This window comes from Felis catus, chromosome F1 (genome assembly GCF_018350175.1).
Source record: "Felis catus isolate Fca126 chromosome F1, F.catus_Fca126_mat1.0, whole genome shotgun sequence".
Classification (NCBI taxonomy): Eukaryota; Metazoa; Chordata; class Mammalia; order Carnivora; family Felidae; genus Felis; species Felis catus.
The window spans coordinates 40647161-40672966 of record NC_058384.1 but is presented as its reverse complement, the minus strand read 5'-3'; the positions used below and the strand labels follow the sequence as shown (position 1 = coordinate 40672966).

Sequence of the window (25806 nt, the reverse complement as noted above, 5' to 3'; positions counted from 1 at the left end):
AAGAATGGGGCTCTTTCCTGGATCTCCAGGCAGGCTGGCCCTGGCTCCCCAGGTGCTGAGGTGGTCCTTCAGCCCCGGGGGCAGGGGGCATGGGAAAGTCCCTTTCACCGGCAGGTACCCAAAAGGTGTCAGGGAAACTGGGTCGGGCGGGGGATGGGCTTCCAGGATGGCCAGGACAGAGGCAGGGCCCCAGGGCACGCCCGATGAGTCTCCTTCTTTCTTGAGATTTCACACCAGCTGGCCCAGACACGGCCACACTTCCTAACGGCAATTCTCTGTCCCACCCACCAAGGGTCTCCTCCAGTGTCTCCCTGGCTTCTCCTGGATAAGGCCTCCCAGTTCCCAGCCTCTCTGCCTCCCCCACTCAGCCAGAGGCAAGCAGGCACCTGTAACACCGTGGTAGAAGCGGGCCTAGGCTGGCCCAGGATTTGGGGGTGGGGGTGGGGGTGGGGGAGGACATATGATCCTAGGGCTTCTCCAGAGAAGAATGAAGAGGTCTAGGGAGGGGAGCCAGACCTGTGGAGAGTGCAGGACCCAGGAGTCCTGGCCCCCAGCAGCAGACCCCATACCCAAGAGCCTCCCTTCTGGAATTTGGAATTTTTTTTTTTTTATTTTTTTTTCAACGTTTATTTATTTTTGGGACAGAGAGAGACAGAGCATGAACAGGGGAGGGGCAGAGAGAGAGGGAGACACAGAATTGGAAACAGGCTCCAGGCTCTGAGCCATCAGCCCAGAGCCCGACGCGGGGCTCGAACTCACGGACGGCGAGATCGTGACCTGGCTGAAGTCGGACGCTTAACCGACTGCGCCACCCAGGCGCCCCTGGAATTTGGAATTTTACAGGGTGGCAGCCTTTGCCTCTGGGGCTGGCAGTGGCCTGGCCTGCTCCCTAGGTGCCTCCAAGAAACCAGAACTTCTGAGAATTCCAGATACGGCTGCCCCTGCAAGGGGCTTCTGACCCTGAAAGCAGCGAGTCGTGGCTGGCAGCGCTGGGACTGGGGGATGGCAAGAGGAGGAGGGCAGTGTGCCCGGGCAGCTCTGTCCCTGCAGGCTAGCTGGACAAAGCCGGGGTCTGTGGGAGAGGAAACACAGACCCCCCCCACCAGACACCACTCCCCTGGCCCCCTGCCCAGGCCAGCTTCGCCAGCTCACAGCCCGGCACCACTGGACAGATCAGAGAGGTGCTAGGCCCATCCCCCTGGGCAGGGAGGACCCTCATGTGGAGACTGAGCCTCAGGGAGGTTCAGTAATGCACTCAAGGTCACACAGCTAATGGGCCACGGTTAAGATTGCACACGGGTCTTTCTGGTTTTCAACTATTGCTATACTTTTTTTTTTGGAGTCAAGGGTGGCTGGAAGCTAAATCCCAACTCTGGAAGGCAAATCAGTGGCTGGAGTGATGAAGGTTTCGGAGCTGTCTGGGGCCGCTCCACCCCAGGGACGGGGAAGGTTCTGGGGGTAGAGTCACTCCCAGAGAACTCCAGGCCTTTCCCCATTCCAGCAGCCTGGCCAGTCTGGGAAGGAGGCGCTCTAGGGTATCTGGGACCATCTGAGGCTTATGGGTGGTACCCTCACCCCTCCTGGGCTCTAGCCCCACACCTCCATGCGTATCCAGGCATTTCTAAGCAGAGGGCGAGAGGGGTGAGGCAGGAGGCAAAGAGTGACTATTCCCTCACCCCCAAACACACCCAGAGGGAACTGAGAGATCCTCAGGGTCTTGCCTAATGCCGTTACCCCCACCCCCACCACCAACCACCCCTCCCATCTCCTGGCCCCCAGCCTCCTTGCTCTTCACCCAAGAGCTCAGCTTCCGGCTCCTCAAACTGCTGCCGGGTGAGCCTTGGGAGGGTAGGGGGTGTGCCTGAGGCCAATGGGGCTCAGACCCCGGAAACCTGGTGGGAACCTGGAGGCACCGGCGGACCAGTGGGGGGAAGGCTCTGCCTGCTTCCTCCTCCCCACCCCTGTGGTATCCTAGCTTCCTGTTCCTGATAACAATCGACAGCTTGGCCCAGTGGGGGTGGCCCTCTTTCTAATCCCCTCCTGCCCCCTTCTTTGATCCCCAGGGCCCCACTGCCCATTAGTGGAGATCCCGGTGGGCTTAGGGGAACAGCTGGAGCAGAGGCCAGCCTCGGGTCGCTTTCCACAGGTTGACCAGGGATTCCCAGGCCCTCCTGCGCTCCCCCCAACACACCACACCCTGTTCTGGGTACCACAGCCAACTACTACTCCAGCTCTGATCAGCCTCCTTTCGGGGAAACCACTCCCCAGAGTAAAGAAGGGTCCAGGACCAGCGGGCCCTGGAGGGTCTCCAAAGAGAGCCAGTTCCTGGTCCCCACTTCCAGGAGAAAAGACAGGCGCTGGGAGGCCTCCAGAGCTCCAGAGGGTTATCCCAACCCTCCTCCCCCTTAGGCCAGCAGCAGGCCAGCACCCTCCCCACCGCCCCTCCAGTGTGCCCACCCCCTGTGTCTATTGTAAATCATTCCTTTTCTGCTGTCACCGTTTGACAGCTGAATCAGTAGTGGGAGGAAGAGAGAGGACGAGGATTGCGCGTGTTGGGGCTGGGAAAGGAAGGGTGTTTGGAATGTTACAAGGGAGAAGAAGCCGCAGCGAGCATGAACCAGCTGGGCTGCTGGCCAGAAAGGGGCCTGCGGAGGCAAGGCGGGGGGTGGGGGGTGGGGGATGGGGGGTGGGCAGTGGAATCTTGGACGTGGGGGCCACTTCCTAGGCCCCAGGCATCCAGATGCCCCAGAGGCGAAGAAGACGGTGCGAGTCCCCCCGTGTGAGGGCCAGAGACTGTCCACTATCTGTAAGTCTTCTCAATAGATGTTAGGATTTGGGGACGAGGCCTGGAGGGCTTGCGCGCAGGGGGAAAGCCCCCCAGACTCTTCTTCAAGCAGCCTCTGCCATCTACTTCCGGGCCGGCTGGTCCATCTCAAACCAGAGGCAGCTGAGAGCTGGGGTGTGGCTCGGGTCCTGAAGCTGACCCTTCTGGTCTGGCCTGGGTCTTTGTGGAGCAAAGATTCCTGCTTCCTTTCTCCCCCACCCCACTCCAAGTCCGCACCCACCTCTGCTCTGAGAAGGCGTAACCTGTGCCTGACCGTGAACTCCCAAGGCCTGAGGGGGCAAGGGCTTCCAGGACTAGGGCTCTGAGGCCAAAGCAGAGTAGAAGTCACTGTGTGGACAGGGCCAGCTTGAACAGGAACAATGAGGCGTTCCATGTGGGACAGCTGAGCTCTGCCCGGTAAGCAGGCAGAGGCTGAATGTGACAAAGACCCAGAGGACCTGGTCTATCCCCAGGGAGCAGGGCCTTAGACCCATGGCAAAAGTGCTGGCACACAGCCAGCCCACACCCCAAGGGGCACAGGCAAGAGCCACCCGACCCCTGGTGGTGGCTGCAGGCGCGGGAGGGCAGCGTGCAGCTGGGGTGTGCGTGGGTGGCAACAAGGAGGGGCAGAGGGAGGAAGCTGGCTTCCTGAAGCCTCCTCAGCCCTCAAAGACCAACCAACAGACAGACAGACAGCTGGCAAGAGGCAGCCTGGGGAACACAGCTGCTTCAGTAAGTACCTGAAAGGGGGGAGGAGGGGTCCCTGTGGTCCTGGGGTGGTGTGAACCCTGGGGAGACGGGAGGGCATCTCCACGGAGGGTGTGAGTAACGTCGCATTGGGTGCTATAGTGCCTGGCTGGCGAATGGGTGCTGACCCAGCTGATAGTCCCGAGGTGGGGGGGTGGGGGCAGGGGAGCCGCAGGGGGCCGCAAGGAGAGCAGAGGCCGATGAACCCCTTTCTGCTTCGGGACAGCCTCTATCATCCACATCTGCACGGGGCCCACTCTGTCCCCTCACCTCTGTCCCTGCGGGCTTAGCCACTCTAACACCGCCCCCGCTCCTCAGAAGCTGTGACCTGGCTCTGGAAGATAGGGACTGTCCCCCAAGAGGAGATGGCCCCACCACCTCCATGCCCCCTCTTGTGCCCCCAGCTGTCGCCTCACCATGCTCAAGGGCTTGGTGAGGCCATTTCCTGTGACAGTTACAGAGGCGGGAGATGGGGGGATGGGCAGAGGAGGAAGGAAACACACCCCCACCACCACCCCTAGCCTACCTCCCTGGACAGAGACCCCAGAAGCCAGAATGAACTCGGAAGCTGCCAGCGGTTAGGACAGGGTCTACAAGGGTCCCCAACTGGCTCCAACGCTTCGAGAGGCCTTAAACCTTTCATTTCAGAGAAGGCCTAGACTAGAGGTGGTTTCTGTGAGCCTTCTCTCTCCCTTCTACACAGAACAAAATTGTTTGTGTTTCCTCCCTTGCCTTCTTTCACTTGGGTCCCAGCTTAGAGCCCCTTGTACTCTTGCTTTGAGCGGCCTCTCTTCCCCTCTCTCCTTCCTTCTGGAGGCTTTCCTGCCCTCCCCCACAGTCTCTACCCCTTGTTGGGCCCCTACTCCAATCTCAGGCTGCCCACCACCCTGGGTCCCCCCGCTAGAGATCCTGGCCTTCCCGCAGTGAAAATGACATTGCTGCTCAGAGAACAGAAGACACCTCAGTAAAAACAGAGGTACCAGAACACAGGCAGCTGGCCAGGACTTGGGAGCCTTCTCCTGGCCAGTCAGGCCAGAGGGCAACAGCTGAGGGCTCCTGTCTTTCAGGTGAACCTCATGGCTGAGTAAGCCTCCCCTGGGCCCAGCACCCCACCCAGCATGGTCCAGGACCGTGGTGGGGGTGCTCCAGAGCACGGCTGCCGACCTGGTCTTTGGGGGCAGCCATGACCCAGCCTCCACCCACCAAAGCACCAGCCAAGAAGCATGTGCGACTGCAGGAGAGGTGAGATCTTTCCTGGGAGTGGAGGGGGGAAGGGGGGGGGCTTCCCAGCTCTGAGACTGTGCCCCATTCCTTCCATCTGCCTCTCCAGCTCTGACAGCTGAGTCCAGAGGGCCCTCAGCTGTTGACTCCAATCTGGAAAAGGAAACCACATGTGTGCATTTGCATGTCCTTTGCATGTCCTTTACATGTCTGGGGCATAAAGTGTCACGTCAACCTCGTGCCTGTTTCCCAAACCCCAAGATGGGCTGAGTAGCCAGCCCCTGGAGCAGGGCTTTCTTGGGTCTGGATGTAGGTCTGACCTTTGGAGGCCAGGGAGGAATGGGCAGGGGTGGGCAGGTGGAGAGAACAGTTGGGTTCAAGGCTGCCCCGATCTGACAAAAGAAGGGCACGTAGCAGGGTCCTGAACCTGGAGCCCACTGGGCCTGTGGGTCAAGGGGGAAACAAGGAGCAGCCTCCTCAGGCATGCCCTAGAACAATAATAATGGTTAGAGCAGCGATGTTCTTGGGCACTCACTAGGCACTGGTTGTCCGTGCCTGCAGGCGAGGCTCCAATGTGGCTCTGATGCTGGATGTGCGGTCCCTGGGAGCTGTAGAGCCCATTTGCTCAGTGAACACACCCCGGGAGGTCACCCTACACTTTCTGCGCACAGCTGGACACCCCCTCACCCGCTGGGCCCTGCAGCACCAGCCACCCAGCCCCAAGCAGCTGGAAGAGGAATTCCTGGTAAGAACTTGGGGTCTCCTCGGAGTCCATCCGCCCTTCTGAATCAGAGACAGCCAGCTGGCACCATACTATCTTGGGTACTGCAGGATGCCTCCTCTCTGGGACCTCAGGAAAGAGAACCCTAGGATCAGGGGAGAAAACTGCCCCATGCTCCCTCTTCTGCCCCCCACCCCATCCAGACCTACTGAAGCCAGGAGAGAAGAGCAAGGGCCCAGCTCTACTAGATAAGGGGGGTAGGGGGCAAAGGAGGCTGGGAAGATGTATCGGCTATATTCACTCATTTCCTCCCTCTGCCAGAAGATCCCCTCAAACTTTGTCAACTCTGAAGACCTGGATATTCCTGGCCACGCCTCCAAGGACCGATATAAGACCATCTTGCCAAGTAAGAAGTGCGGCGGGCTTCAAGGGAGGTGAGGCTGTCCCTGGGGCTGGACAGGTTCAGGAGTCGACACACAGCCTCAGCCAGGCAAGAGCTCCCTCACATAGAGCATTTTCTTTCAGCAGAGGAACACCAATACCATCCCCGGGCTGGGCAGGGATCATAACCACAGTGAGAATACAGCAACTCATATTTGCAGATGCTTACCGTGGGCCGGGCGGTGCTGGGAGATGCTGATGTTAACCCATTTCTCAAAACGACCCCAGGGAGTAGATTTGGAATCACAGAAAAGTTGCCTCGGGCATAAGTTGCCCGAGGTCACAGCTTCTTTCTCCTCTTCCTCCACTGTGGGAAATGCCCAGCAGAGGTCTGCAGTGGCAAAGGCACCATCAGGATGGCTCCCAGAGAGAGGGCTTCGAGCAAGTCAAATGCAGGGACTCTGCAAGAGAGCAGTGTGAGAGTTGGGAGACGGGAGTCCTGGGGCTGTAAGGGGTTGACCCTGCAAGCTCAAAGGGCCCAGGGATCAGCACCTCCTGCTTTGCAGAGGCAAGCAGGAGACCCTCAGAGACTCTCCCCCTCCCCCCACTCAGAGAAGCCTTGTTTGGCCCACCCACCTCCAGCAACTTCTTGTCTGGAGGCCTTAGCTCACCACTCCCAGCTCCTGCGGTGACAGCCATTTGCCCGCAGGGGTGGGTCAGCACTCATCGAATGGGGGGGGGGGGGGGAGGGAGCGGCCCTTGTTCTTGATCTAACCAGCCTCCCCCCGCTGCCCATCCCCCCTCACCCCCCTCACTCCCCAACACTCCCCCCCGCCCCCCCCACTCCCGGCCAGGAGGGAAGTCTCCCTGCAATTCTCCTCCGTCCAGAACCAAGCCAGCACTGGCAGAGCTCGTCTCCTTTCCTTACAAGCTAACTTCTTCATTCCAGCTTGGATTGGATCTCCCCACTTCGAGGGAGAGGCTGGCACGCCCAGTGGCAGAATGAAACCCGGCTTTTGGTCCCACGTCACCACTGCGGGATTTGGGGCTAGTCGCTCATCCAAATCTCATATTCACCATCAGAAAGAAACTCTTCCTGGGGCGCCTGGGTGGCTCAGTCCGTTGAACGTCTGACTCTTGATCTCAGCTCAGGTCATGATCCCAGGGTCGTGGGATGGAGCCTAGTGTTGGGCTCGGCGCTGAGCGTGGAACCTACTTAAGATTCTCTCTCTCTCTCTCTCTCTCTCTCTCTGTCTCCCTCTGCCCCTCTCCCCGCCTCACGCTTTCTCTCTCTCTAAAATAAATTTAGAAAGGAAAAAAACTTTTCCTCCGTGACCCCTCTTTTTCCTCCCTTGCCTTATTGGTACCATTGTGCTCTATCCTCTTCCTGACTTCAAGGCTAGAATATTTCAGTAACTGCCCATTAGGGTCTCTGCGGCCCCATTCCCTTTCCTCAATCGTCCTGCACAGCACCACGCAGTTAGCCTTCCCCAGTTATTCCTTTGAACATGTCACTCTACTGCTCAGAAACATTCTGTGGCTCCTTAACGTCTGCATACAAAGTAATTTAGGGGGTCTCTGACCACCTGCGATACACGGGGTACTGTGATACGCACAGGAACTCACCTCTTCCTGACCCTGTTGGGAGTGCGCCTTAGTTGGTCCCCTTTTGACCTCTGACCTCTGCTGATTTTAACTTCCTAGATCCCCAGAGCCGCGTCTGTCTAGGCCGGGCACAGAGCCAAGAAGACGGAGACTACATCAATGCCAACTACATCCGAGTGAGTGGCCTAGCTGGGGCTGCCGCGCAGGGAATGGGGGTGGGGTCGGGGGGTGCGCTGTGTTTGAGGACATCCCCAGAGAATATCGTCCAGCGGTGGGTTCCTGCTCCAAATCACTACTGCCATGCCCCTCCCCTCCCCCAAGATAGGACAGACACCGAAGAGGCCCCAAGACACCAGCCGAGAAAACAGAGCAGATGTTAGGCTGAAAAGAAGAAACCACCCAGTCTCCTTAACGCACGTTATCACATCATCCCTGCCAACCCTTTACACATGGAGGAAGTTGCCCTGTTGAACTCACTCCTTTGTAGCCCCAGGGCTCCTGGCTCTTAGGTCTGCATGGAAGGTGCTAGCACAAATAGGAATGCTCCCCTGCCTCCCTTTTCTCTCTCTCTCCCCTTAACTGCCTCCCAAAACAGCCCCTCCTTTGAGGAAATGGTTTAACATCAAACTACAGGAACCAGGGAGGCAAGGCGGCCTCTCTACCCCAGCTTCCCACCTCTACTGGCCCGAAGTAGATGTAAAAGTGGCGCCCTCTAGTGGCTCCAAGTGGCTAGGACAGAGGTCAGAGGGGCCAGGAGGTTGAAAGCTGTTAGCCCGGGACTCTGCAAATCTCCTATTTGTTGGCAGAAATTTAGTGAACAGTGGTCTGTCTGGATTTCATCATCTTGAGGAGCTGAGATTCCGACCGGGAGAGAAAAGGGCTAGCAAGAATGTGCCACGTCTTGCTAACTAAATATATATAAAAGTAATAGTAAAAGTGAAACATTCACTCAACCAATGTCGAACACTGTTTTCTTATTTTGTGCTAGTAGAAAGCAATAGGGCAGGAAGGGAACAAACATTTCCAAAGGACCTGATAGCGCTAGACCCTCAATATGATTTGTTGAATGTGATTCGTCCTACATTCTTGCAAGATAGCTATTGTGCCCAATTTACAGATGAGAAAGCTGAGGCTTAACGGAGGCTAGGTAACCTGCTTGTGGTGGCAGAGCTAGTAAGCAGCAGAACAGAGATTTGAACCCACGTGTTCCTCCCTCCAGAGCCTGTGTCCTTTCCACCACGTGCCTTCCAGTGTGTGCACGGGTATGTCCGGGTGTGCATGTTCAGTGTCTTCAGCCTGACCCCAGGACCCCCGGAGTCCAGGATTTCCCTGGGGCTCTACTCTCACTGCTTCCCACCCTTCCTTTTACACATCCATCTCCCCAGGGCTACGACGGGCAGGAGAAGGTCTACATTGCGACCCAGGGTCCCATGCCCAACACCGTATCGGACTTCTGGGAGATGGTGTGGCAGGAAGAAGTGTCACTCATTGTCATGCTCACTCAGCTCCGAGAAGGCAAGGAGGTAGGAGGTGGAGTCACAGTCCTTAGTGAACCCAGAAAAGGCTACTTCTTACCCCACAACACATGCCCCGACTCAGGGCAGCTTGAGACTAGGGCCTCTCCTGGAAGCTGACAATACTTATAGCCAGGCCCAGCCTGAACTTCCCAGAAAAGTTTCTGAGATATACCCCATCGGGGCTCTCCACAGCCAGAATGGGGGGTGGGGTAAGCACTTCACCTGCAGGAGAGCCCAGCCCCTGGGTACTGACCCAGGCAGCGCGGAGCCCCTCTGATGGGGGAAGGAAAGGGGGAGGGGACCCCACTTCCTTCTCTGCTGTCCTGACCCCCTGCTCCAGCTGATAGACACTTCCCCCTTCTGACTCCCAGCTCCCTCCCTCCTAGAAATGTGTCCACTACTGGCCCACAGAAGAGGAAACCTATGGACCCTTCCGGATCCGCATCCAAGGCACAAAAGAATGTCCAGAATACACTGTGCGGCAGCTCACCATCCAGGTACAGGGAGGTCAGGCTGTCTCCAGTGGCCCAGGAGAGGAGAGGAGGGGTCCCAGAGTCATGCTGAAGGAACCACCGGAAGTCCAGGCAGATGTATAATGACACATGTGAAGTGCTTTAAAATGCCTTCTATTATCATATAGCATTTTATACTTTTCAAAGCATTTCTTTCCCAACTCCTTATCCTCCAAGCATCCTGAGAAGCAAACCAATAAGATATCACGGTCTCCTTCTTCTAAGTAAATGAGGTTAAGGGACTTGCCCAAAGTCATATGCTAGTTAGAAGCACAGCCAGGACTTGAACTTGGGTCTTCCCCCGCTCCCTGGACAGCATTCCCTCCAGCATTTCAGAGGAGGGAATGGTGGAGTATGATGAGCAGGAGAAGGGCTGACCTGGCCTGCTCGGGGTCCGTGACTGTCCCGGGGGGAATTCTAGCCCTTGCCCTCCTCTGGTGCCAGAGAAGAAGGCTGCCAGTGCCCCCTACCCTGACCTTGGTTCTCATGCCTTGTTCCTATGCCAGCACCAGGAGGAGTGCCGGGTAGTGAAACATGTCCTCTTCTCTGCCTGGCCTGATCACCAGACCCCAGAATCGGCTGGGCCTCTGCTGCGCCTGGTGGCCGAGGTGGAGGAAAGCCCAGAGACAGCTGCCAACACTGGGCCCATCGTAGTCCACTGCAGGTATGTGGCCCCGCCCTCCCCAGCAGCCTATGAGCAGGTGCCCCTTTCCCTGCCATTGGGTCTCTCCTTGGAAGGGGTCTAAGAAGGACAGCACCGGGCAGGCCCAAGTCTTACCTTGGATGGGAATCTCTAGGTCACTCAGCAAGTGCTCTGTTCTCATTCTCTCCTTCATGCAGAACCTGGCCATCTGGGCTGGACATTCAGGTACAAGCCAGAGAGGGGACAGAACATCAGAAAGCTTCCCAGTCTTCTGGGGAGGGAAATAAACATGGTCCCCGGTGTTGAGAAATTCATTTATTTTTTAATTTTTTTTTTTAATTTAATGTTTTACTTTTGAGAGACAGGGACAGACAGTGTGAGCAGGGGAGGGGCAGAGAGAGGGAGACACAGAATCTGAAGCAGGCTCCAGGCTCTGAGCCATCAGCACAGAGCCCGATGCGGGGCTCGAACTCACAAACCGTGAGATCATGGCCTGAGCTGAAGTCGGACGCTTGATCGACTGAGCCACCCCGGGTGCTCCAAGAAACTCATTTATTCAACAACTATTGATTGAGAACGAGTTACTGTCAGGCACAGTGTTAGATGCTGAGGAGACAGCTCAGTTTCTGCCCTGCTGGGTTTATAGTCTGGTGGGAAAGACAGCAGATCAAATGATTAAGCACAGCACAGTAGGAGGTGTAGGGGAGCACAGAACCAAGTCGCCCATCCCAGACTGGCCAGAGAAGGTTTTCCAGGAGAAAGGACATCAAACTAAGCTAAAATCTGAAAGGTGAATTCATCAAGTGAAGAGTGGAAAGAGGAAGCGTTCCAGGCAGATGGAACAGCATGTGCAAAGGCTCCGAGATGAATTTTTTTTTTTTAAGAGAGAGAGAGAGCACAAGCAAGGGAGAGGAGCAGAGGGAGAGGAGCTTCACACTCAGCAAGGGGGCCCTACGTGGGGCTCGATCCCATGCCCTTGGATCATGACCTGAGCTGAAATCAGGAGTCTGATGCTCAGCCGGCTAAGACACCCAGGCACCCCCTGAGATGAAATTTGTAAATGGACATTGCTGGGAGCAGAGTTAGAAGATGGGGGCTTGGAGGTCATGTGGGGGAAGGGAAGGAGAGTGATGAGAGAGCAGTCTGGAAGGCCAGATCACAAGGGGCCTCATAAGACTAGCTAAGTGCCATTTCAAAGGAGTGCTTTGGCTACAGAGTAAGAATCCGATTGGGGTGGGGTGGAGTGGGGTGGGGTGGGGGGTACCACGGGGGACAAGCTTATGATAAGGTAACCATTTGGGGGTACATACCTGAATAGAACATACTAGCACAAGTATAGACAGAGGGGGCCCATGAGCCTCTTCCCCACAGGGCGCACCTGGACATAAGTGTTGGGAGGTCGTGAGTGGCTTCTATCAGGGCTTCAGATAAGAAGCCTTCCCAAAGAGGGGGGAGTCCTTGAAAAGGTTTTGGAACAAAGGGCAAGACACAGCAGCGTGGAGGGGACAGCTGTGGGAGGGACCTGAGGTGGGAGAAGGGGGCTGAGTGTCAGCAGCTGTGGAGATGGTGTCCTGGTCAGACAAGCAGGGTTCAAGGGCTCAACAAGGCCAAAGGCAACGCGGACAGTTGGAAACCACTGCCTGCCACTAAGCAGAAGAGAGCTCCTCGAAATGTCCACGGGGGCTGGAGGGTGACCTGGGATAGGTTTATGGTGAGGCTGGACGAAATGCAAACTGTTCCAATGCCAGCTCTAAGCTGTGAAGGTGTTGCTACCTTCCTCCGCCCTCACGTCCCCACCCCCAAAATAGGGGGCCCTAAGTCCCTACGGCTTTCTCTGTAGTTTGAGGCCTGGCCCCCACGTTCCCTGGTCTCCTGTGACCTCCCTGTCCCCTCCCTGGCTGTACCCAGTGCAGGGATTGGCCGGACTGGCTGCTTCATCGCCACCCGAATTGGCTGTCAACAGCTGAAGGCCCGAGGGGAAGTGGACATTCTGGGTATCGTGTGCCAACTGCGGCTGGACAGGTGGGTCTATGAACGTAAACAGGACTAACGACGTGAAGGAGTGGCATCAGTGCTTCCTGGGCACCAGGGCACTTAGAGGCTCATCACCATCAAGCACTTCCTTCCAGAAAGGAGAGGGCCCATTGCTTAAAGAGAGGTTTCCTTGTGCAGCTAACACCCAGGAAAGAGTCTCTATCGAAAATTTTAGCTTGGCGGCCTAGAATTAAATATGCCACTCTGCGGATATCCGAGCCTTGTATCTTTTTTTGGTTTTTGGTTGTGGTTTTCCAAATCCCCTGCTCAGGAAAGGTGGAAGGATAGGGTGTGGTTGGTCCTAGACACCAGGCAAGCACAGATACTGCACAGAAGCCCTCTGCATCTGGAGACCGGGAACCGCAGTGCCAATTCTGAGTTGCATCTCACTGAGCCATCACTGTATTTCTCTGGGCCCCCGTTTCTTCATCTAGAGAGAAATGATGGCTCCTTCCCCAGGAGCCGCGTTAAGGAATGAGTTAATGCATAGGGAACATGTTTTTCAAAGATGAGAACCTACTGTACACATATACAGAATTATTATTGTTACTTTTAAGACAGGGAGGAAGAAACCTTGAGGCTCAGGAATATTCCTGGCCTGGCCTGAGGAATCAGGGGCCTGGCGCTGCCCCAGGAGCCGATGGGTCAGAGAGGAAAAAGTTCTCCTCCTGGGCACAGCTAGCAATGGCGCCCAGCCCTGAGTAAGGGGCAGGGCGGGGGGGGGGGGGGGGGGGGGCGGGGCTTCGCTCTTGGGGAAGGTCTGAGGGGCAGAAAAAGGAGGAGAAAGCCCAAAGGATGAACATATGTAAAGGGGTCGACAGGTTCTTTGGGAGACTCTCCCTGCAGAACTATGGGATGCTTGACTCGCCCCTCCTGTGCTCATGGTCTCTGCATATTCTCCTTGCAGGGGCGGGATGATCCAGACCACAGAGCAATACCAGTTCCTGCACCACACCCTGGCCCTGTATGCAGCCCAGCTACCGGAGGAGCCCTGCCCCTGACCGCTGGTACCTCCACCAGCCCAGGTGCCAGATCCCCCCATGCCTGGGCAGGTGGTTCTGGGGAAAGTGGGCCTTGTGATCTGAGGGATCCCCTGGGCGGGCATGGGGAAGGGGTGCTTCCTCAGCGGGCACATGCGGTCACAGGAAGTTGCATCGGCAAGAACGGGGACCAGACTCCAGGTCTTTACCACCGGCCGCTCTTCTGCTTCCTCTAGTAGCCCCAAGTGGACACTTGGGGGAACCTCCCGTGTCTCTCTGAACTTCGAGCTAGGAACTGGCATTTATGAGACAGCCGAGAAAGGACCAGTGTCCCAGTCTTGTCTAAAGTGTTCCGTGAGCTTCATCTCTCCGTCTACGACATGGGCATTAAGTGCTTTGCTGCCATAGGGAAAAGTAATCAGAGAAGCTCCCAGAAGCCGCTCCAGCTGTATCCCCTTCCTGGGCCTGGCAAGAGAGTAATCCCAAGATCATCTTCCACCTGGGCCCTGCCCAAGAACTGGCCAGATGCAGGAGCTGGGAAAAGTCTGCTCCTGACCGTGGCCAGGTTCTCAACCTCCCGGCAGTGACTTTCCGCTTCCTCACCCCACATCTGTGAGGGCTGGATACCCCCCAAAGAGAACAAGGACCCAGACTACCCCTGTGCCCACACCTGTGTCCTGGGATCAGGCTACAGAGGTGACCAGGCCAGGCATTTGAGACTTTTGGAAGAGGGAAAGTGTGGCGACCCCTCAGAGGCCCAGAGGGCTGCCCCTGCCTCCATAATTGCCAGCCACTCACCCCAGCTACTCCCGAGAGAGGCCCAGCATCTTCTGTCTTCCTTTCGTGGCCTCAGAAGGTACCCTGGGTACCAGGAGGTATAAAAGAACAAACGGTGAGGAAGAAACAAGGAGCAAGAAACAAGAAACTCCTGCGCCCTGCCCCCATCCACCCCTGCATTTGCAGAGCACAGCTGGAGAGCCTGGCTGTTTCCATGAACTATCTGGGTGAAGCACCGCACGCAGACCAGGGGCCTCAGCCTGGGACCGCAGAGTTGGGGTCCTCATAGCCTCTCCCAGAGAACTAACTCCTTTCATCATCTCGGCACCAATACAATTTCCAGGGCACCCAAGATCTATCTCAGGGCTCACCTACACTCCCCAGGAAGGCATCCAGATCCTTCGTCCTTGAATCCAAAATGAGCTGCCTGTGGGGATGAAGAAAGGCGCCATCTCTCCGGGCACTCAGCCCCTGGGGTCTGCCTTGACTGATGCCAGCTCTCTGTGGAACCCCCCAAGGAGCTGGATCCTGGCGAGCAGCTGGGCCTCCTTATTCACGACATCGCTTCTGAAGCACGTGCAACGTTGAAACTGAGGTTAATTTTCTTAACACTTCCGCTTGGTCTCACAATGGAATTCTTCCTTCCTTACAGCCCCAGGAATGGCTCACCGGCTCCTAACCCCTTTGGGAGGCACTCGCAGCCTGTGCCTGTGAAGGAGGGCACAGAGCTCTCAAGTGCCTGATCCTGCCCTGAGCTCAGACCCAACCGGGAGGGAAGCAGGTGCGTGGCCATAGACCCACAGGCTCCCCACCCTATAACTGTGGCCCCAACCCCATTCTAGAACTTAGAGAGTACAAGCTCTGGAAAAGGAACCAGGTGGGAGAATAAAAACCTTTTGGATGACTGATTCATTCCTTCTTTCCATCTTTTTCTCAGGCCTCTTTATGGCAAGAGAGTAAGACCCCAGAGACCCAGGAATAGGCTGCCGATCCTTATCCCAGGATATGCACTTTTCTAGCAACTTCTTGAGACACATCAAACAAAGTGACACAGTAGTCGGTTTAGGAAATGGGGCAGAGGTGCACCTTAGGAGCTGGACGGGAACCTATAAAGGGCAGAAGCTAGAAAGATGATACTCTGTGATCCCTCTGCCTCAAGACCGATGATCAAATGATCATTTGGTCATCTTGGGTAGGTTGACATATGGTTCGACAGTTTATGCACCTTTAGCCAGAACAAGAGACTACACCTGAGTGGGTTTGAAAACCTGATTCTAAAGAGCACTCCTCCTAGGTGGGAGGTTTGCCCTGATGCCTGGAACTACTGGGGAACAGCCAGCCCCTGGGTTAGGAGGCATCTCTGCCTGCCTCATATCTCCCACCATCAGTTCTCCTCCTGAAGAAAACTTTGACTTTTACCAAAACAGGCCAACTTTTTCATCCGCCGCAGATCTCCCTCACTGGCACCCCCACCCCCCACCCCGGCAGGATTTTATCTACGAATTATGGTGATGCTAGTGAAAATCAACCTCAGCCTCAAACAGCTGTTTCACTTTGGGCCAGAGGCTTCCTAAACACGCAGTTCAGGTAAACTGTGATTAACAAAACAAGATGGAGTATTAAAACACCCAAAGACGGTTGTGACTCTCCGCTCGTTAGGTTTTGAGAGGATAAGACTCCGTCCCCAGAGATGTTCAGAGGCCAAGGATTCAGGGAACAAAAAGCCTCCATTTCTCTCCCTTTCATAGAGAGCTCATCTCCGCGTCCTGGAAAGTGGGTGAAGCATCCTTCTCCACCCTGCTTAACGGGGACCCCACGCACCTCGGGCCCACCGCCCTTTAAGAAGGAAAGGGGTGCCAGCCAGGGCGCCGCAGCCCGGGAAGGGGACCTCTCTCCCCAGTGTCCCCGGACGCCAGCAGGCGCAGGCCCTACCCCGGAGGCTCGCGGGCTCCCCGCGCACCCCACCCGCGGGCCCGGCGAGGGGCGAGGGAGGGGCGCGCGCTCGGGTGCGAGCCGGACACGGCCGGGCAGCGGCGGCGCGGGAGGGCGGCGGCGGCGGCGGCGGCGGCGGCGGCGGCGGCGGAGGGGGAGGAGGGGGAGGAGGGCGCCGAAGCCACACCCATCGGCGAGCGGATCCGGGGGCAGCGAGTCGTCGGCCGCTGCGCTCCAGCCTCCGCCCGCACCGAGCCGCGGGACCCGGGCCGCACCGGGGAGGGGCCGCTCCGGGCCGCAGCGCGAGGGCAGCGAGGGGCGGCGGGCAGCCGGCACCGGGCGGGGCCGGCCGCAGCGACCATGATCGCTTTGTTCAACAAGCTGCTGGACTGGTTCAAGGCCCTGTTCTGGAAGGAGGAGATGGAGCTCACGCTGGTCGGGCTGCAGTACTCCGGCAAGACCACCTTCGTCAACGTGATCGCGGTACGGGGGCGCGGGGCGCGGGCCCGGGGCGCCGGCCGAGGGTCGGGCCTGTGTCGGCCTGCGCCGCGCCCTGGTGAGCCGGGGTCGCCGCCTGGCATGGCCGGGCACCGCCGGGCGCCGGGCGGGGGAGGAGCGGGCCCGAGCGCTTGGGGCCTAGCACGGCCCGTGGGAGACCTGGGTGGCGCGCGACCCGCTGTCCCGCCCGGGCCGGGATGGCACGGCTGGGGGCGGGGGAAGGGGGGCGAGGACACCGGCTGGGGCCCTGGGCCTGGCGGCCCCTGGGGGTCACGAGGCTGGCGGGATCCGCCGCCTGCAGAGACAGGCTCCCTCCGGTCCCCGCGCGAGGGGGCATGACGGGGCGAAAGCGCCCGGGCCTTCCCGCCCCGCGTGCGGAGGGTCGCGGGACCGGGCGGCCGGAGCGGCTTGGGGAAGGGGCCTGGGCAAGCCCAGCCCCACCCCGAGGCTTTAACCCCTCTCTGCCGGAAGGGGAAGCCCCGGCGCTGTTGAGGGGGAGGGGAGGTGTCCCCTGGGGGTAGTGGCATCAGCTGAGGCCCTTGGCACCAGCCCAGACTCCTCCTCTCCAGGAACCCGCGGCGTCTTAGCTGGGGGTCCGGGGAGGATGGCATCGGAAAGGGAGTTTGGAGTCTCCGTCTGGCTCAGAAGTTGCAGCAGGAGGTGCCCCAACCAGAGGATGAGTTGGAGGGGCGCTGCCCACTCTAGGGACACGGGAGAGAGTGGCTCTGAGGGCTTTGGGTAGTCGAGACGGAGATGGGCAATTGTAAGTCTTTCACTGCCGGGGAGTGGTGGGGAAGGAGTTAAAATCTGTCTTACAAAAAGGGAAGATGGGCTCCATGGGTGTGTGAGCTGAGGCTGCGGTAATGGCTGCGGCCTGCATTAAAGAGCTTGGCTGGACTGGGCGTGTGGGGCTGAGGGAGGCTTGGGGCAGGTGCTGGGGGTTGCCCCCCCGCCGGTCCCAGCACCCATACTGGGGTTTCTGAGAATTGTGGATTGGCCACACACTGGCCAAAAATGCCGATGATGTGGGTTAGCAAAGAAGTATGGCCGGTCAGCCCAGGTACTTCTCTGTGTTGTGGCCCATCCCGGAAGAAGAGGGCCCCCCTGATGGATCTCAGCATCCCAGAAGGAGCATGGCCTGAGGCAGGAGGGCAGAGGGAGGGCTGGAGGCTGGAGCTGCGGGTACCCCACGGTCACATATTTAGGCACTGGCTTCCTTTTCCAAACATGTTTTGCAGAGGACTCCTGCCCCTTTCTCCACCCAGTGGTTCCTAGTTCCTCATCCGACAGGCCAGGACCTTCAGGCCCCTGCTGGGTTTTTTGGCATGATAGTCTCCTAGCCAACACTTGCCCCTGGGCTCCTGTCTGAGAGTTTGGCCCCTAGTTAGATTTGGCATTGACTTGGGCTCTTGGGCCCCCTTGGGCAGGAACATAACACCTGGACTCTGATCCTGCAGGCCTGGGTGGCTTGGCTTCTAGGCATTTAGATCTGGGAGACGTCTCCAGGGTAAGGCCAAGAGGAGGACCAAGTTGTTGCTGCTCTAACAGCTCACCCTAGGTGTCACCTCCAGTCCCCAGGGAAGCCACGCGCCTGGGCAGAGATGCACAGGTACCCAGGTGGGTTCCAGTTCCTCGTCAGGAGGGCCTCCTCTAGACCTGCATCATATCCAAAACGGGATCAGACCCAGGAACAGAACCCAAGAGTCACATATTACACTGCCAGGTCAGAGTTTGGGTGATGTACAGCTCTTAGCCCATGCATTCCCCCGTTCGATACTCAACTTGCCACTTCGGCTCACCCGAAGGGCTCACCATCCTAAAAGCGCCAGCAAAATTTCCCTTTAAAGAGGCCTTCCAAGAAAAATCACCCCTTGTGGACTTCCGCGGGAGTTTTAGGATCAGGGAAACTGGTGTTCTCCAATCCTCCAGGGCTCCCGCACTGGCATTTCTGCCCACCTTGTGTATAACCACGGTAGAGTGTCTTTCAGAAAGAAATGAAGAATCGGGACCCCTGGCCTTTGTTCCCATGCCCACCGCTGACTTTCTGAATCACCTTTGCCCGCTCATTTGTCATCTGTTGGCCTCAGCTTTTTTCCCATTTGGCTTTTTCTACTCCCCCTATGAGGTCTGACTGTAAATAGAAGTTGAGTTTATGTGTCTAGCTACTCAGCAGGCTAATGTGAACTGGGAAAAAAAAAAAATTATACAGAGACTTCACGGCCCTTTCTAAGGACCTAGAAGTGTTCTGTTGGGTTCCTCTCAAAAAGTTGTGACGTAGAACGTAGGAGATGTTTTGCCTGAGGGAAGAAAAGAGAGCCATTTTCAAATATTTAAAAGTGTAAAAGACTGTCCTGTGGAAGAACTACTCTTGGGGTACCCAAGTCTTTGGAACAAGGGATGGAAGTTATAGGAAGATGGATTTTGGACTCATTATACAGAATTTTCAGACAGTTGGAGCGCACCCAAGAGGGAATGAGCCAGGAGGTATTCAAGTCTGAGACAAAAGGTTACTTCCAGCCATTAAGTGAGGAGCTTGTGAGATCAGGAGGCATTAGCAGGGAAGTGAAGTCATAACCTGGTTCCAGCTTAGCTTTGATTCACAGCTGAACTGGCTATTTGGGTACCGGGGAGCCTGGTTTCCCGAACGTTTTCCCAGCCCCAAATCCCCTTCTGCCAGGCCAGGCTTTTTCATGTGTATGGGAGCCTGTGAATCTTCTACTTGCCAGAGATGGCCAGATGGCTCTTCATGCGATACCCAGACCATTTCCATTTCCAAGCACTTTGTGAGCCTTACTTGCCAGTCTCTAGGAAACAAAAACCCTTGTCCCCATTTCACGGGAGGAAGCCGTGAGGCCCAATGAGGTTGAAGTGTCTTGCCCACGCTCCTCCATGTGAATGGTTAATAAAAACTGGGCTTTCTTCTCTAGACCCTTATGTTCTTCAGCAGCCCCGATGGGGAGGAGTGGACTTTGGTCCAGCGGGTGCCCCCACCCCCACCCTGGCACCTTGCTGGGGTTTGGATATTAGACCACATGTGTTTAGGGCCTCCATACTTAGCTGGAAGCAAAGCCGTCCTCCTTCAGGATGCTCCCTTTCCCTCGGTGATTCCTAACTTTTAGGGCTCTGGGACCCTTTTGATAACTGATAAAAATTAGACACCCTTGCCCCAGAGAAGTGTCCATACAAACAAAAATTTTGTACATGCACATCGGGAGCAATTTCAGGGGGTTTACGGACTCTCTGCAGTGCATCTGTGGCCCTTGGGGTGGGAACCCTTACTCTACCTTGTCATGAGCATGAGTCATAAGGACTCAGTTCTCACTTGCAAGAACTTTGGTGAATGAGTTTGGGTGATTCCTCTGGATAAAAGGGAATCCATCGCTCTCATTTGGATGGATCCTCAGGCAGTCTTCATTCAGGCCTACAGGCTCTGAATAAGAAATCGTCATCTCCTACACCTTGGCTAAGGGTCAGAGCCCCTGACTTCCTTACGTGACCTGAGGCAAATTATTCCTACCACCTAGTGGAAACAAATGGCATGGTAGAGAGACAAGGGCTGTCACCCTCAGATTCAAGGTTAAGCAAGTCCCATCTCCTGCACCTGAGGGGGGTGGTTGTAAGCAGAATTGTCCTACATGTGAACATGGAAATGACCTTGGAGCAAGTTTGGTCTGGCCTTCAGGCCTGGGCTAGTTTAGAGCAATCTAGACATCTTGGAGACAATTTAGAGGGGGGAGAAATGACGATCGTTTGAATCCGAGAGGGGGTTATGGGATATGGAGTTATAGTCAACTCCTAATTATTCAGCAAACATCTGCTAATGTTGTTAATGGAGGCGTGGTTCCCCTCCCCAAGAAGCTCTCAGTCCACTGGGGAGACACATAAGTCAACAGGGAGTACAGAGTGTGGATTATCCATCCTAACAAATGGAGTGTCGTACAAATAGACCACAACCACCGGATAATCCAGAAATTACTTGGTGGGAATTGCACGTTGGGGTGGCCACTTTACCTTCCCTCAAAATATTTGCTGCCAGTTTGAAGATCTGTCTCCTTCCCTTGAGATCCCCCCTCACTGCTTACCATGAGCTGCTTGAAGTTCTTTTGTTGGGAGGTAATGCTTCTGCTCCACTGGAGACTAAGTACAATAAAGGGGCTCCTGTTCCAACAGAGAGATGTAGGTTAGACTCTAGGAGGAATTTTTTTCCCCGGTCTGGGCTGCGAGACTTTGAGTTTGCCTGAAGAAGACAGGCCTCGTGTTCACGGGAGAGCCCCAGGAATCGGGTGAACACCTGAGTTGTTTATGGCCATCCCCCCTGAAACCAAGGGACACTCAGGAGATGGCCCCATGCCCCCCTCGCAGAGGGGTGCCTGTGAAGCTCCAGCCTGGCCTCTGCCTCACTCTTGCAGCCTTTTGGCCGTGGCCACCAGAGGTGGCGCATCTGGATTCTGTCAGTTGTTACCCCTTTTCCAATTCTGACTCTTCCTCCCAGTCAGGACAGTTCAACGAGGACATGATCCCCACCGTGGGTTTCAACATGCGCAAAATCACCAAAGGGAACGTGACCATCAAGGTGAGCGGCAGGAAGCCAAAACTCTGGGCACAGCTGGGGCCACAGAAGAGCCCGTGTGTGCCTGTTGGGGCCGGGCACCTGGCAGGGAGTTGGGGAGGGCATCTGCGACCCCTGGGGGGAGAAGCTGAAGGAAAGCCGAGGCTTGGATAGTGCGGAAAAGAGCACAAAACTTCTGAGGCAGTCAGAGGGGTGCAGAGACAGGAGGACCGGACAGCACGTGAATCCTGGGGCAGGGGGTGGGGGGCGGGGGGGCAGGGGGGCGGGGGTGGTGTGTGCGGGGAGTAGGGGAGCGGGGAGGGGGACTTGGGAGCCAAGATGGGTTTGATTGCCTGCTTGCTGCTGAGACCGTGTCACCCTCTCTCGCTCAGCTCTGGGACATTGGGGGACAGCCCCGATTCCGCAGCATGTGGGAGCGCTACTGCCGAGGAGTGAGTGCCATTGTGTAAGTGCAGGGCCAGGCTGGTGGCAGGACTCAGCCTCACCTGGCTCCCCGACCCCCCCCCCCCCACCACCCCACCCGCCCCGGCCCCGCAACCTCACTACCTGTAGGAGCCACAGGTCCAGAACTGGATCCATCAAAGTGCTGGGTTCACAACACACTGTCCGTACACGGCCGGCCTTTACTTTGTGTGCAGATAAGAATATCTGTGAAACACTCTGGGCACCTCCCGGCCAATCTGAGAACCAGAGCATCAACCGGCTCAAAGTACCTGTGTCTCCCTGCCTCCCCCCAATTTAGAGTCACCGCTCTCCTGACTTTTGTGCGATTTAAATGACTCATTCCCTTGCTTTTAAAAAATAATTTATCTCACATGTGTATGCCCAAACAAAAGATTGTTTTGTTTTCATTGTTTTTTACCTCATTTAAAAAACATTTTTGGGGGGCGCCTGGGTGGCGCAGTCGGTTAAGCATCCGACTTCAGCCAGGTCACGATCTCGCGGTCCGGGAGTTCGAGCCCCGCGTCAGGCTCTGGGCTGAAGGCTCGGAGCCTGGAGCCTGTTCCCGATTCTGTGTCTCCCTCTCTCTCTGCCCCTCCCCCGTTCATGCTTTGTCTCTCTCTGTCCCAAAAATAAATAAACGTTGAAAAAAAAATTTAAAAAAATACATAAATAAATAAATAAAATAAATAAAAAATAAAAAAACATTTTTTGGGGGGGCGCCCGGGTGGCTCGGTGGGTTGGGCATCCGACTTCGGCTCAGGTCACGATCTCGCGGTCTGTGAGTTCGAGCCCCGCGTCGGGCTCTGTGCTGACAGCTCGGAGCCTGGAGCCTGCTTCGGATTCTGTGTCTCCCTCTCTCTCTGACCCTCCCCCTGTTCATGCTCTGTCTGTCTCTGTCTCAAAGGTAAATAAACATTAAAAAAAATTTTTTTTTAATTATTTTTAATGTTTATTTATTTTTGAGAGAGAGCGAGACAGGGCGTGAGCGGGGCAGGGTCAGAGAGAAAGGGAGACACAGAATCCGAAGCAGGCTCCAGGCTCCGAGCTGTCAGCACAGAGCCCGACACGGGGCTCGAACTCACGGACCGCGAGATCACGACCTGAGCCGAAGTCGGTCGCTCAACCCACTGAGCCACCCAGGTGGCCCTGACCTCATTTTTTAAAAGTATCTTGCTGCAAGAAAATCTTCTGGGGCATCCTTTGCTTTTTTCTCACTCACCCATAGCTAGTCTTTCCCTGAAGACTTAAGAGGGTCACTTTGGGAGAGATTTACACATAATCTCAAAGAGCCAAGCTTCACCCCCTGCATGACAGCTTCTTCGGAGGGGACTTTGGACGACGGGATAACGGCAGGCCCTGGAGAAGGCCTAGATAGCCCACAGATCAAGAGGTGACCAAGCCCAAACAAGAGGTTTGCTCCCGCGAGCAGCAGGTCCTTCTCTTCCTACCTCTCAGCCTGTAGTGTCAACCTGCTTGTCCCCACCCTGCTGTCCCCCAGGTACATGGTGGACGCCGCTGACCAGGAGAAGATTGAGGCCTCCAAGAATGAGTTGCACAACCTACTGGACAAACCCCAGCTGCAGGGCATTCCGGTCAGCAGCGCATTGGAGTGGGGGGGGGGGGGGGGGGGAGGGAGCCCGCTGGGAAGTCACTGGGGGCCTGGCCTGAGGCAGGTGAAGGCCAGGCACAGTTGAGGTGGGGAGAGGAAACAGACGGCCTGGCCCGGCAGCCCTGGACCTAGTCTTTGTCCTCCTCTGTAGGTCTTAGTCCTGGGTAACAAGCGAGACCTTCCAGGAGCACTGGATGAGAAGGAGCTGATTGAGAAAATGTGAGTTTGGCTACTCTTCTCTGTCCTTCCTGCTCCCCTGATTTCCCAGGCTACGGAGAGGGAGACGGCTTGCTGCTGCTCCCAGTATTCGCCACATGGTGGCAGCAGAGCCTACCTTTCCCGGAGCCTCGCCCTCCCCATTGTAGCTCCTGAGCAAGCAAAGGACTCTGGCGCCCCCAGCCCCGGGCCCCCTGGGCAGTCCTAGCCTCAGCAGGTTCTACTCTGGTTTCCCCCCAGGAATCTTTCTGCCATCCAGGACCGAGAGATCTGCTGCTACTCCATTTCCTGCAAAGAAAAGGACAACATTGGTGCGCGTGGGTATGGGGGAGTTGCTGGCATTCTGGGAAGAGCCCGGGACAAGGGGAGGAGCGGAGAGGCACTTCTGGGTGTTCTGGGGCAGTGACTCTCAAAGGTTTTCACTCCACAACCTTCCTTGAAGCCCAAAGCTCTATGGTTCTCCTGGGGAAGGACAGGCATCGGGAAAGCTCAGAATCTGAGCATCACCCGGCTCTGCCCTCTACTGGTTGTGTGATCTTAGGCAAATCGCTCCCTTCCTGGGGCCTTGCTTCCCCCACTGTAACGGTCACAGGGTTAGATCAGGCGATTCCCAGGCCCCTTCTGGCTGTGACGTCCCATGGCTCCATCCTTCACGCCACCCAGATGCCCCCCGCCACTCATGTGGGGCTGTTTGGAGCTCGATGGCTCTGGGCTTTTGCTGCCCTTAGAGTCGATCCCCAGTTGCAGTTTCGGAAGCCCTGGGCTTAGGCCACTCCCTAAGGTGTTTGTTCCACCTCCCCCGTCGGCCCAGCACAAACTAGAAGGCGTATAAACCTCTCTGTCGTCCCCCACCCAGATATCACCCTACAGTGGCTTATTCAACACTCAAAGTCACGGAGAAGCTGAGACTGCGGTCCTTCCCCCTCGGACCAGGGACCTGCTGTCATCCAAACCCGAAGCCGAGCTCCCCGCCCACCCTGCCGTCCCCCCTAAGCCCGTCCCTCCTCACTCAGCGTGGGGAGGGACCCTCTGGGGATCCCAGAGTCCTGTTCTGCTGAGGTTTGAACTCCTGATTTTATTGTAAAATAAACCGCTCCCATTCTGGCCCCCTAACCTCTCGCCTTTCCCCTTCCCTCTGCCCTCTGCCGGCCCTGCTTCCGGCCCCTTAACAGCCCTGGCCCCATAGCCCCTGCCCTCCTCTCTCCCGTGCCCCACTCCTACACTGCCCTTTTCAACACTCTTCTGTTGTTGTCCTGTGTGTACAGTATATATATGTATATATATTTTAATTTTTTAATTTAAGCAAAGACTAAAATCAACCATTTGATGCTGCAGGGGCCCGTCAGGACCCGGGAGGGGGGCGGTCTGGAAAGAAGGAAAGAGATGCGGGGTGGGCTTGGGGCAGGTTCAGATTAGGACAGTGAAGGCTGGCACCTGGGGGGCAGGTACCAGCCAGGGCACTGGCGGCCATCCCCATGTCGCGTTCATTTCCACTTCCCGATCTGGCTTGTCCCCGTAGTGCTTGAACGTCACAGGCTGACTGCCACCTCCGGAGGTGCCCCTGTCTGCCCCCCTAGCCTCAGTAGGGCCACCAGGCACAACCAGGTGCCAGAGAGCACCTGGGGGAAGGGGCAGGAGGCCAGCGCCTGGGGCGCCCCAGCAGCCCCTCCTGCCCGTTCCTGGCTCCCAGCTCCTGCCCCTTCCTGGGGCCCCCAACTCCATGGGCCACCTCATTTTCTGTTCTCATTTTGCAGAGTTGCACAAGGAGAGAACTCAGCATGGGGGGTTGGTTCTTTGGGTTTTGTTTTCTGTTGGTTTATGTGTTTAATTTAATGATTTGTAAAGTGATGTTCCTCTTCCTTTTTTACACTTTTCAGCTCATATTTAACCTCTGTTTGGAAAATGATTCTTGTAACTGTACATTTTTTTGCCTCCTAACAACACGAATAAATGACCAGTTTTGTGTCGGGGGGGTGTACGGGGCTGGTTATTTGTCCGTTAGATGCCACGGAATGACTGGCTGGCCCGCACACTGGGCACAAACAGCCACGGAGAGGGAGGCACGCGCTCACACCGGGCACACAATGGCACTTCACACAGCAGCCTCCCGCACGTGTGCCGGGCCTCGCCGGGCCTCCTTCTCCCTCCCTCGTCAGACTCGCATGCGGTCGGCTCTGAGCTTCCAGCTGCCAAGTGGAGCTAAGGAGGAAGTCTGTTTAAGGACCTGCCTGGGGCTGGGGTCAGCGTGGCGGGAGTGTGGGGCTGCATCCCGATGTGTGCGGGGGGGCTGCCCCTCCCTCGAGTCCATTCAGAGCCCTACCTGCAGCCACAGCGAATTGTCCTCCAGGGGGCGGTGCCGGGCCTGCAGAGCCTGACGGCTTCCCCCCTTCCCTGCTTCTCTGTTGGTGTCGGTGCCACCGGTTTCTTGGGAGAGAGGCCGTACCCTTGTTCCTCTGCCCAATCCCAGTCCTTTCCCTACTTGACCCCAGCCTTCAGAGCTGGTCCCCCCTCCTCCTTGCCCACAGCTGCGGCTTCTGAGCCTTGCAGGCCCAGCTTACCCAAATCCGGGGCCATC

At 56.7% G+C, this 25806-nt stretch overlaps 2 protein-coding genes and 1 long non-coding RNA gene across 5 annotated transcripts; 2 read left to right on the top strand and 1 right to left on the bottom strand.

The window, feature by feature from the left end:
• Nucleotides 1–729: 729 nt before the first annotated feature.
• PTPN7 (protein tyrosine phosphatase non-receptor type 7) lies at nt 730–14870 on the top strand. Its single transcript, XM_019821968.3, is given in 13 exon segments — nt 730–2675; nt 2677–2763; nt 2765–2810; nt 4623–4683; nt 4685–4813; nt 5354–5537; nt 5835–5919; nt 7599–7675; nt 8885–9022; nt 9403–9513; nt 10035–10192; nt 12080–12193; nt 13113–14870. Coding segments are annotated over 13 exon segments (1347 nt in total). The 5' UTR covers nt 730–2612; the 3' UTR covers nt 13207–14870.
• On the bottom strand, nt 4809–10568 carry LOC123382731. Its single transcript, XR_006591604.1, has 2 exons — nt 10307–10568; nt 4809–6355 (listed from the first exon to the last, which is right to left on the bottom strand). It is a non-coding gene; the product is annotated as an uncharacterized LOC123382731 (long non-coding RNA).
• Nucleotides 14871–16086: 1216 nt separating the features above from the next.
• On the top strand, nt 16087–25198 carry ARL8A (ADP ribosylation factor like GTPase 8A). Of its 3 annotated transcripts, none has more exons than XM_023247429.2 (7): nt 16087–16377; nt 20885–20965; nt 21334–21407; nt 22905–22998; nt 23167–23234; nt 23449–23542; nt 24088–25198. In XM_023247429.2, the coding sequence occupies exons 1-7, from the start codon at nt 16255–16257 to the stop codon at nt 24313–24315; spliced, it is 762 nt and encodes a 253-aa protein (XP_023103197.1). In that variant the 5' UTR covers nt 16087–16254; the 3' UTR covers nt 24316–25198. The 3 variants fall into 3 exon arrangements, with proteins under 3 accessions (XP_023103197.1, XP_023103198.1, XP_044904705.1); XM_023247430.2 differs by having other exon boundaries at nt 16089–16377; nt 23472–23542; nt 24088–24344; XM_045048770.1 differs by lacking the exon at nt 16087–16377 and adding an exon at nt 16718–18009.
• The last annotated feature ends 608 nt before the right edge of the window (nt 25199–25806 follow it).

Bases quoted from the DNA above. Each gene is read 5' to 3' on its own strand.
- ARL8A (XM_023247429.2), top strand. From the start codon at position 16,255: ATGATCGCTTTGTTCAACAAGCTGCTGGACTGGTTCAAGGCCCTGTTC. The intron at 21,408-22,904 runs GTAAGTGCAGGG...GCTGTCCCCCAG, and splicing joins CGAGGAGTGAGTGCCATTGT to GTACATGGTGGACGCCGCTG. The intron at 23,235-23,448 runs GTGAGTTTGGCT...TAGCCTCAGCAG, and splicing joins AAGGAGCTGATTGAGAAAAT to GTTCTACTCTGGTTTCCCCC.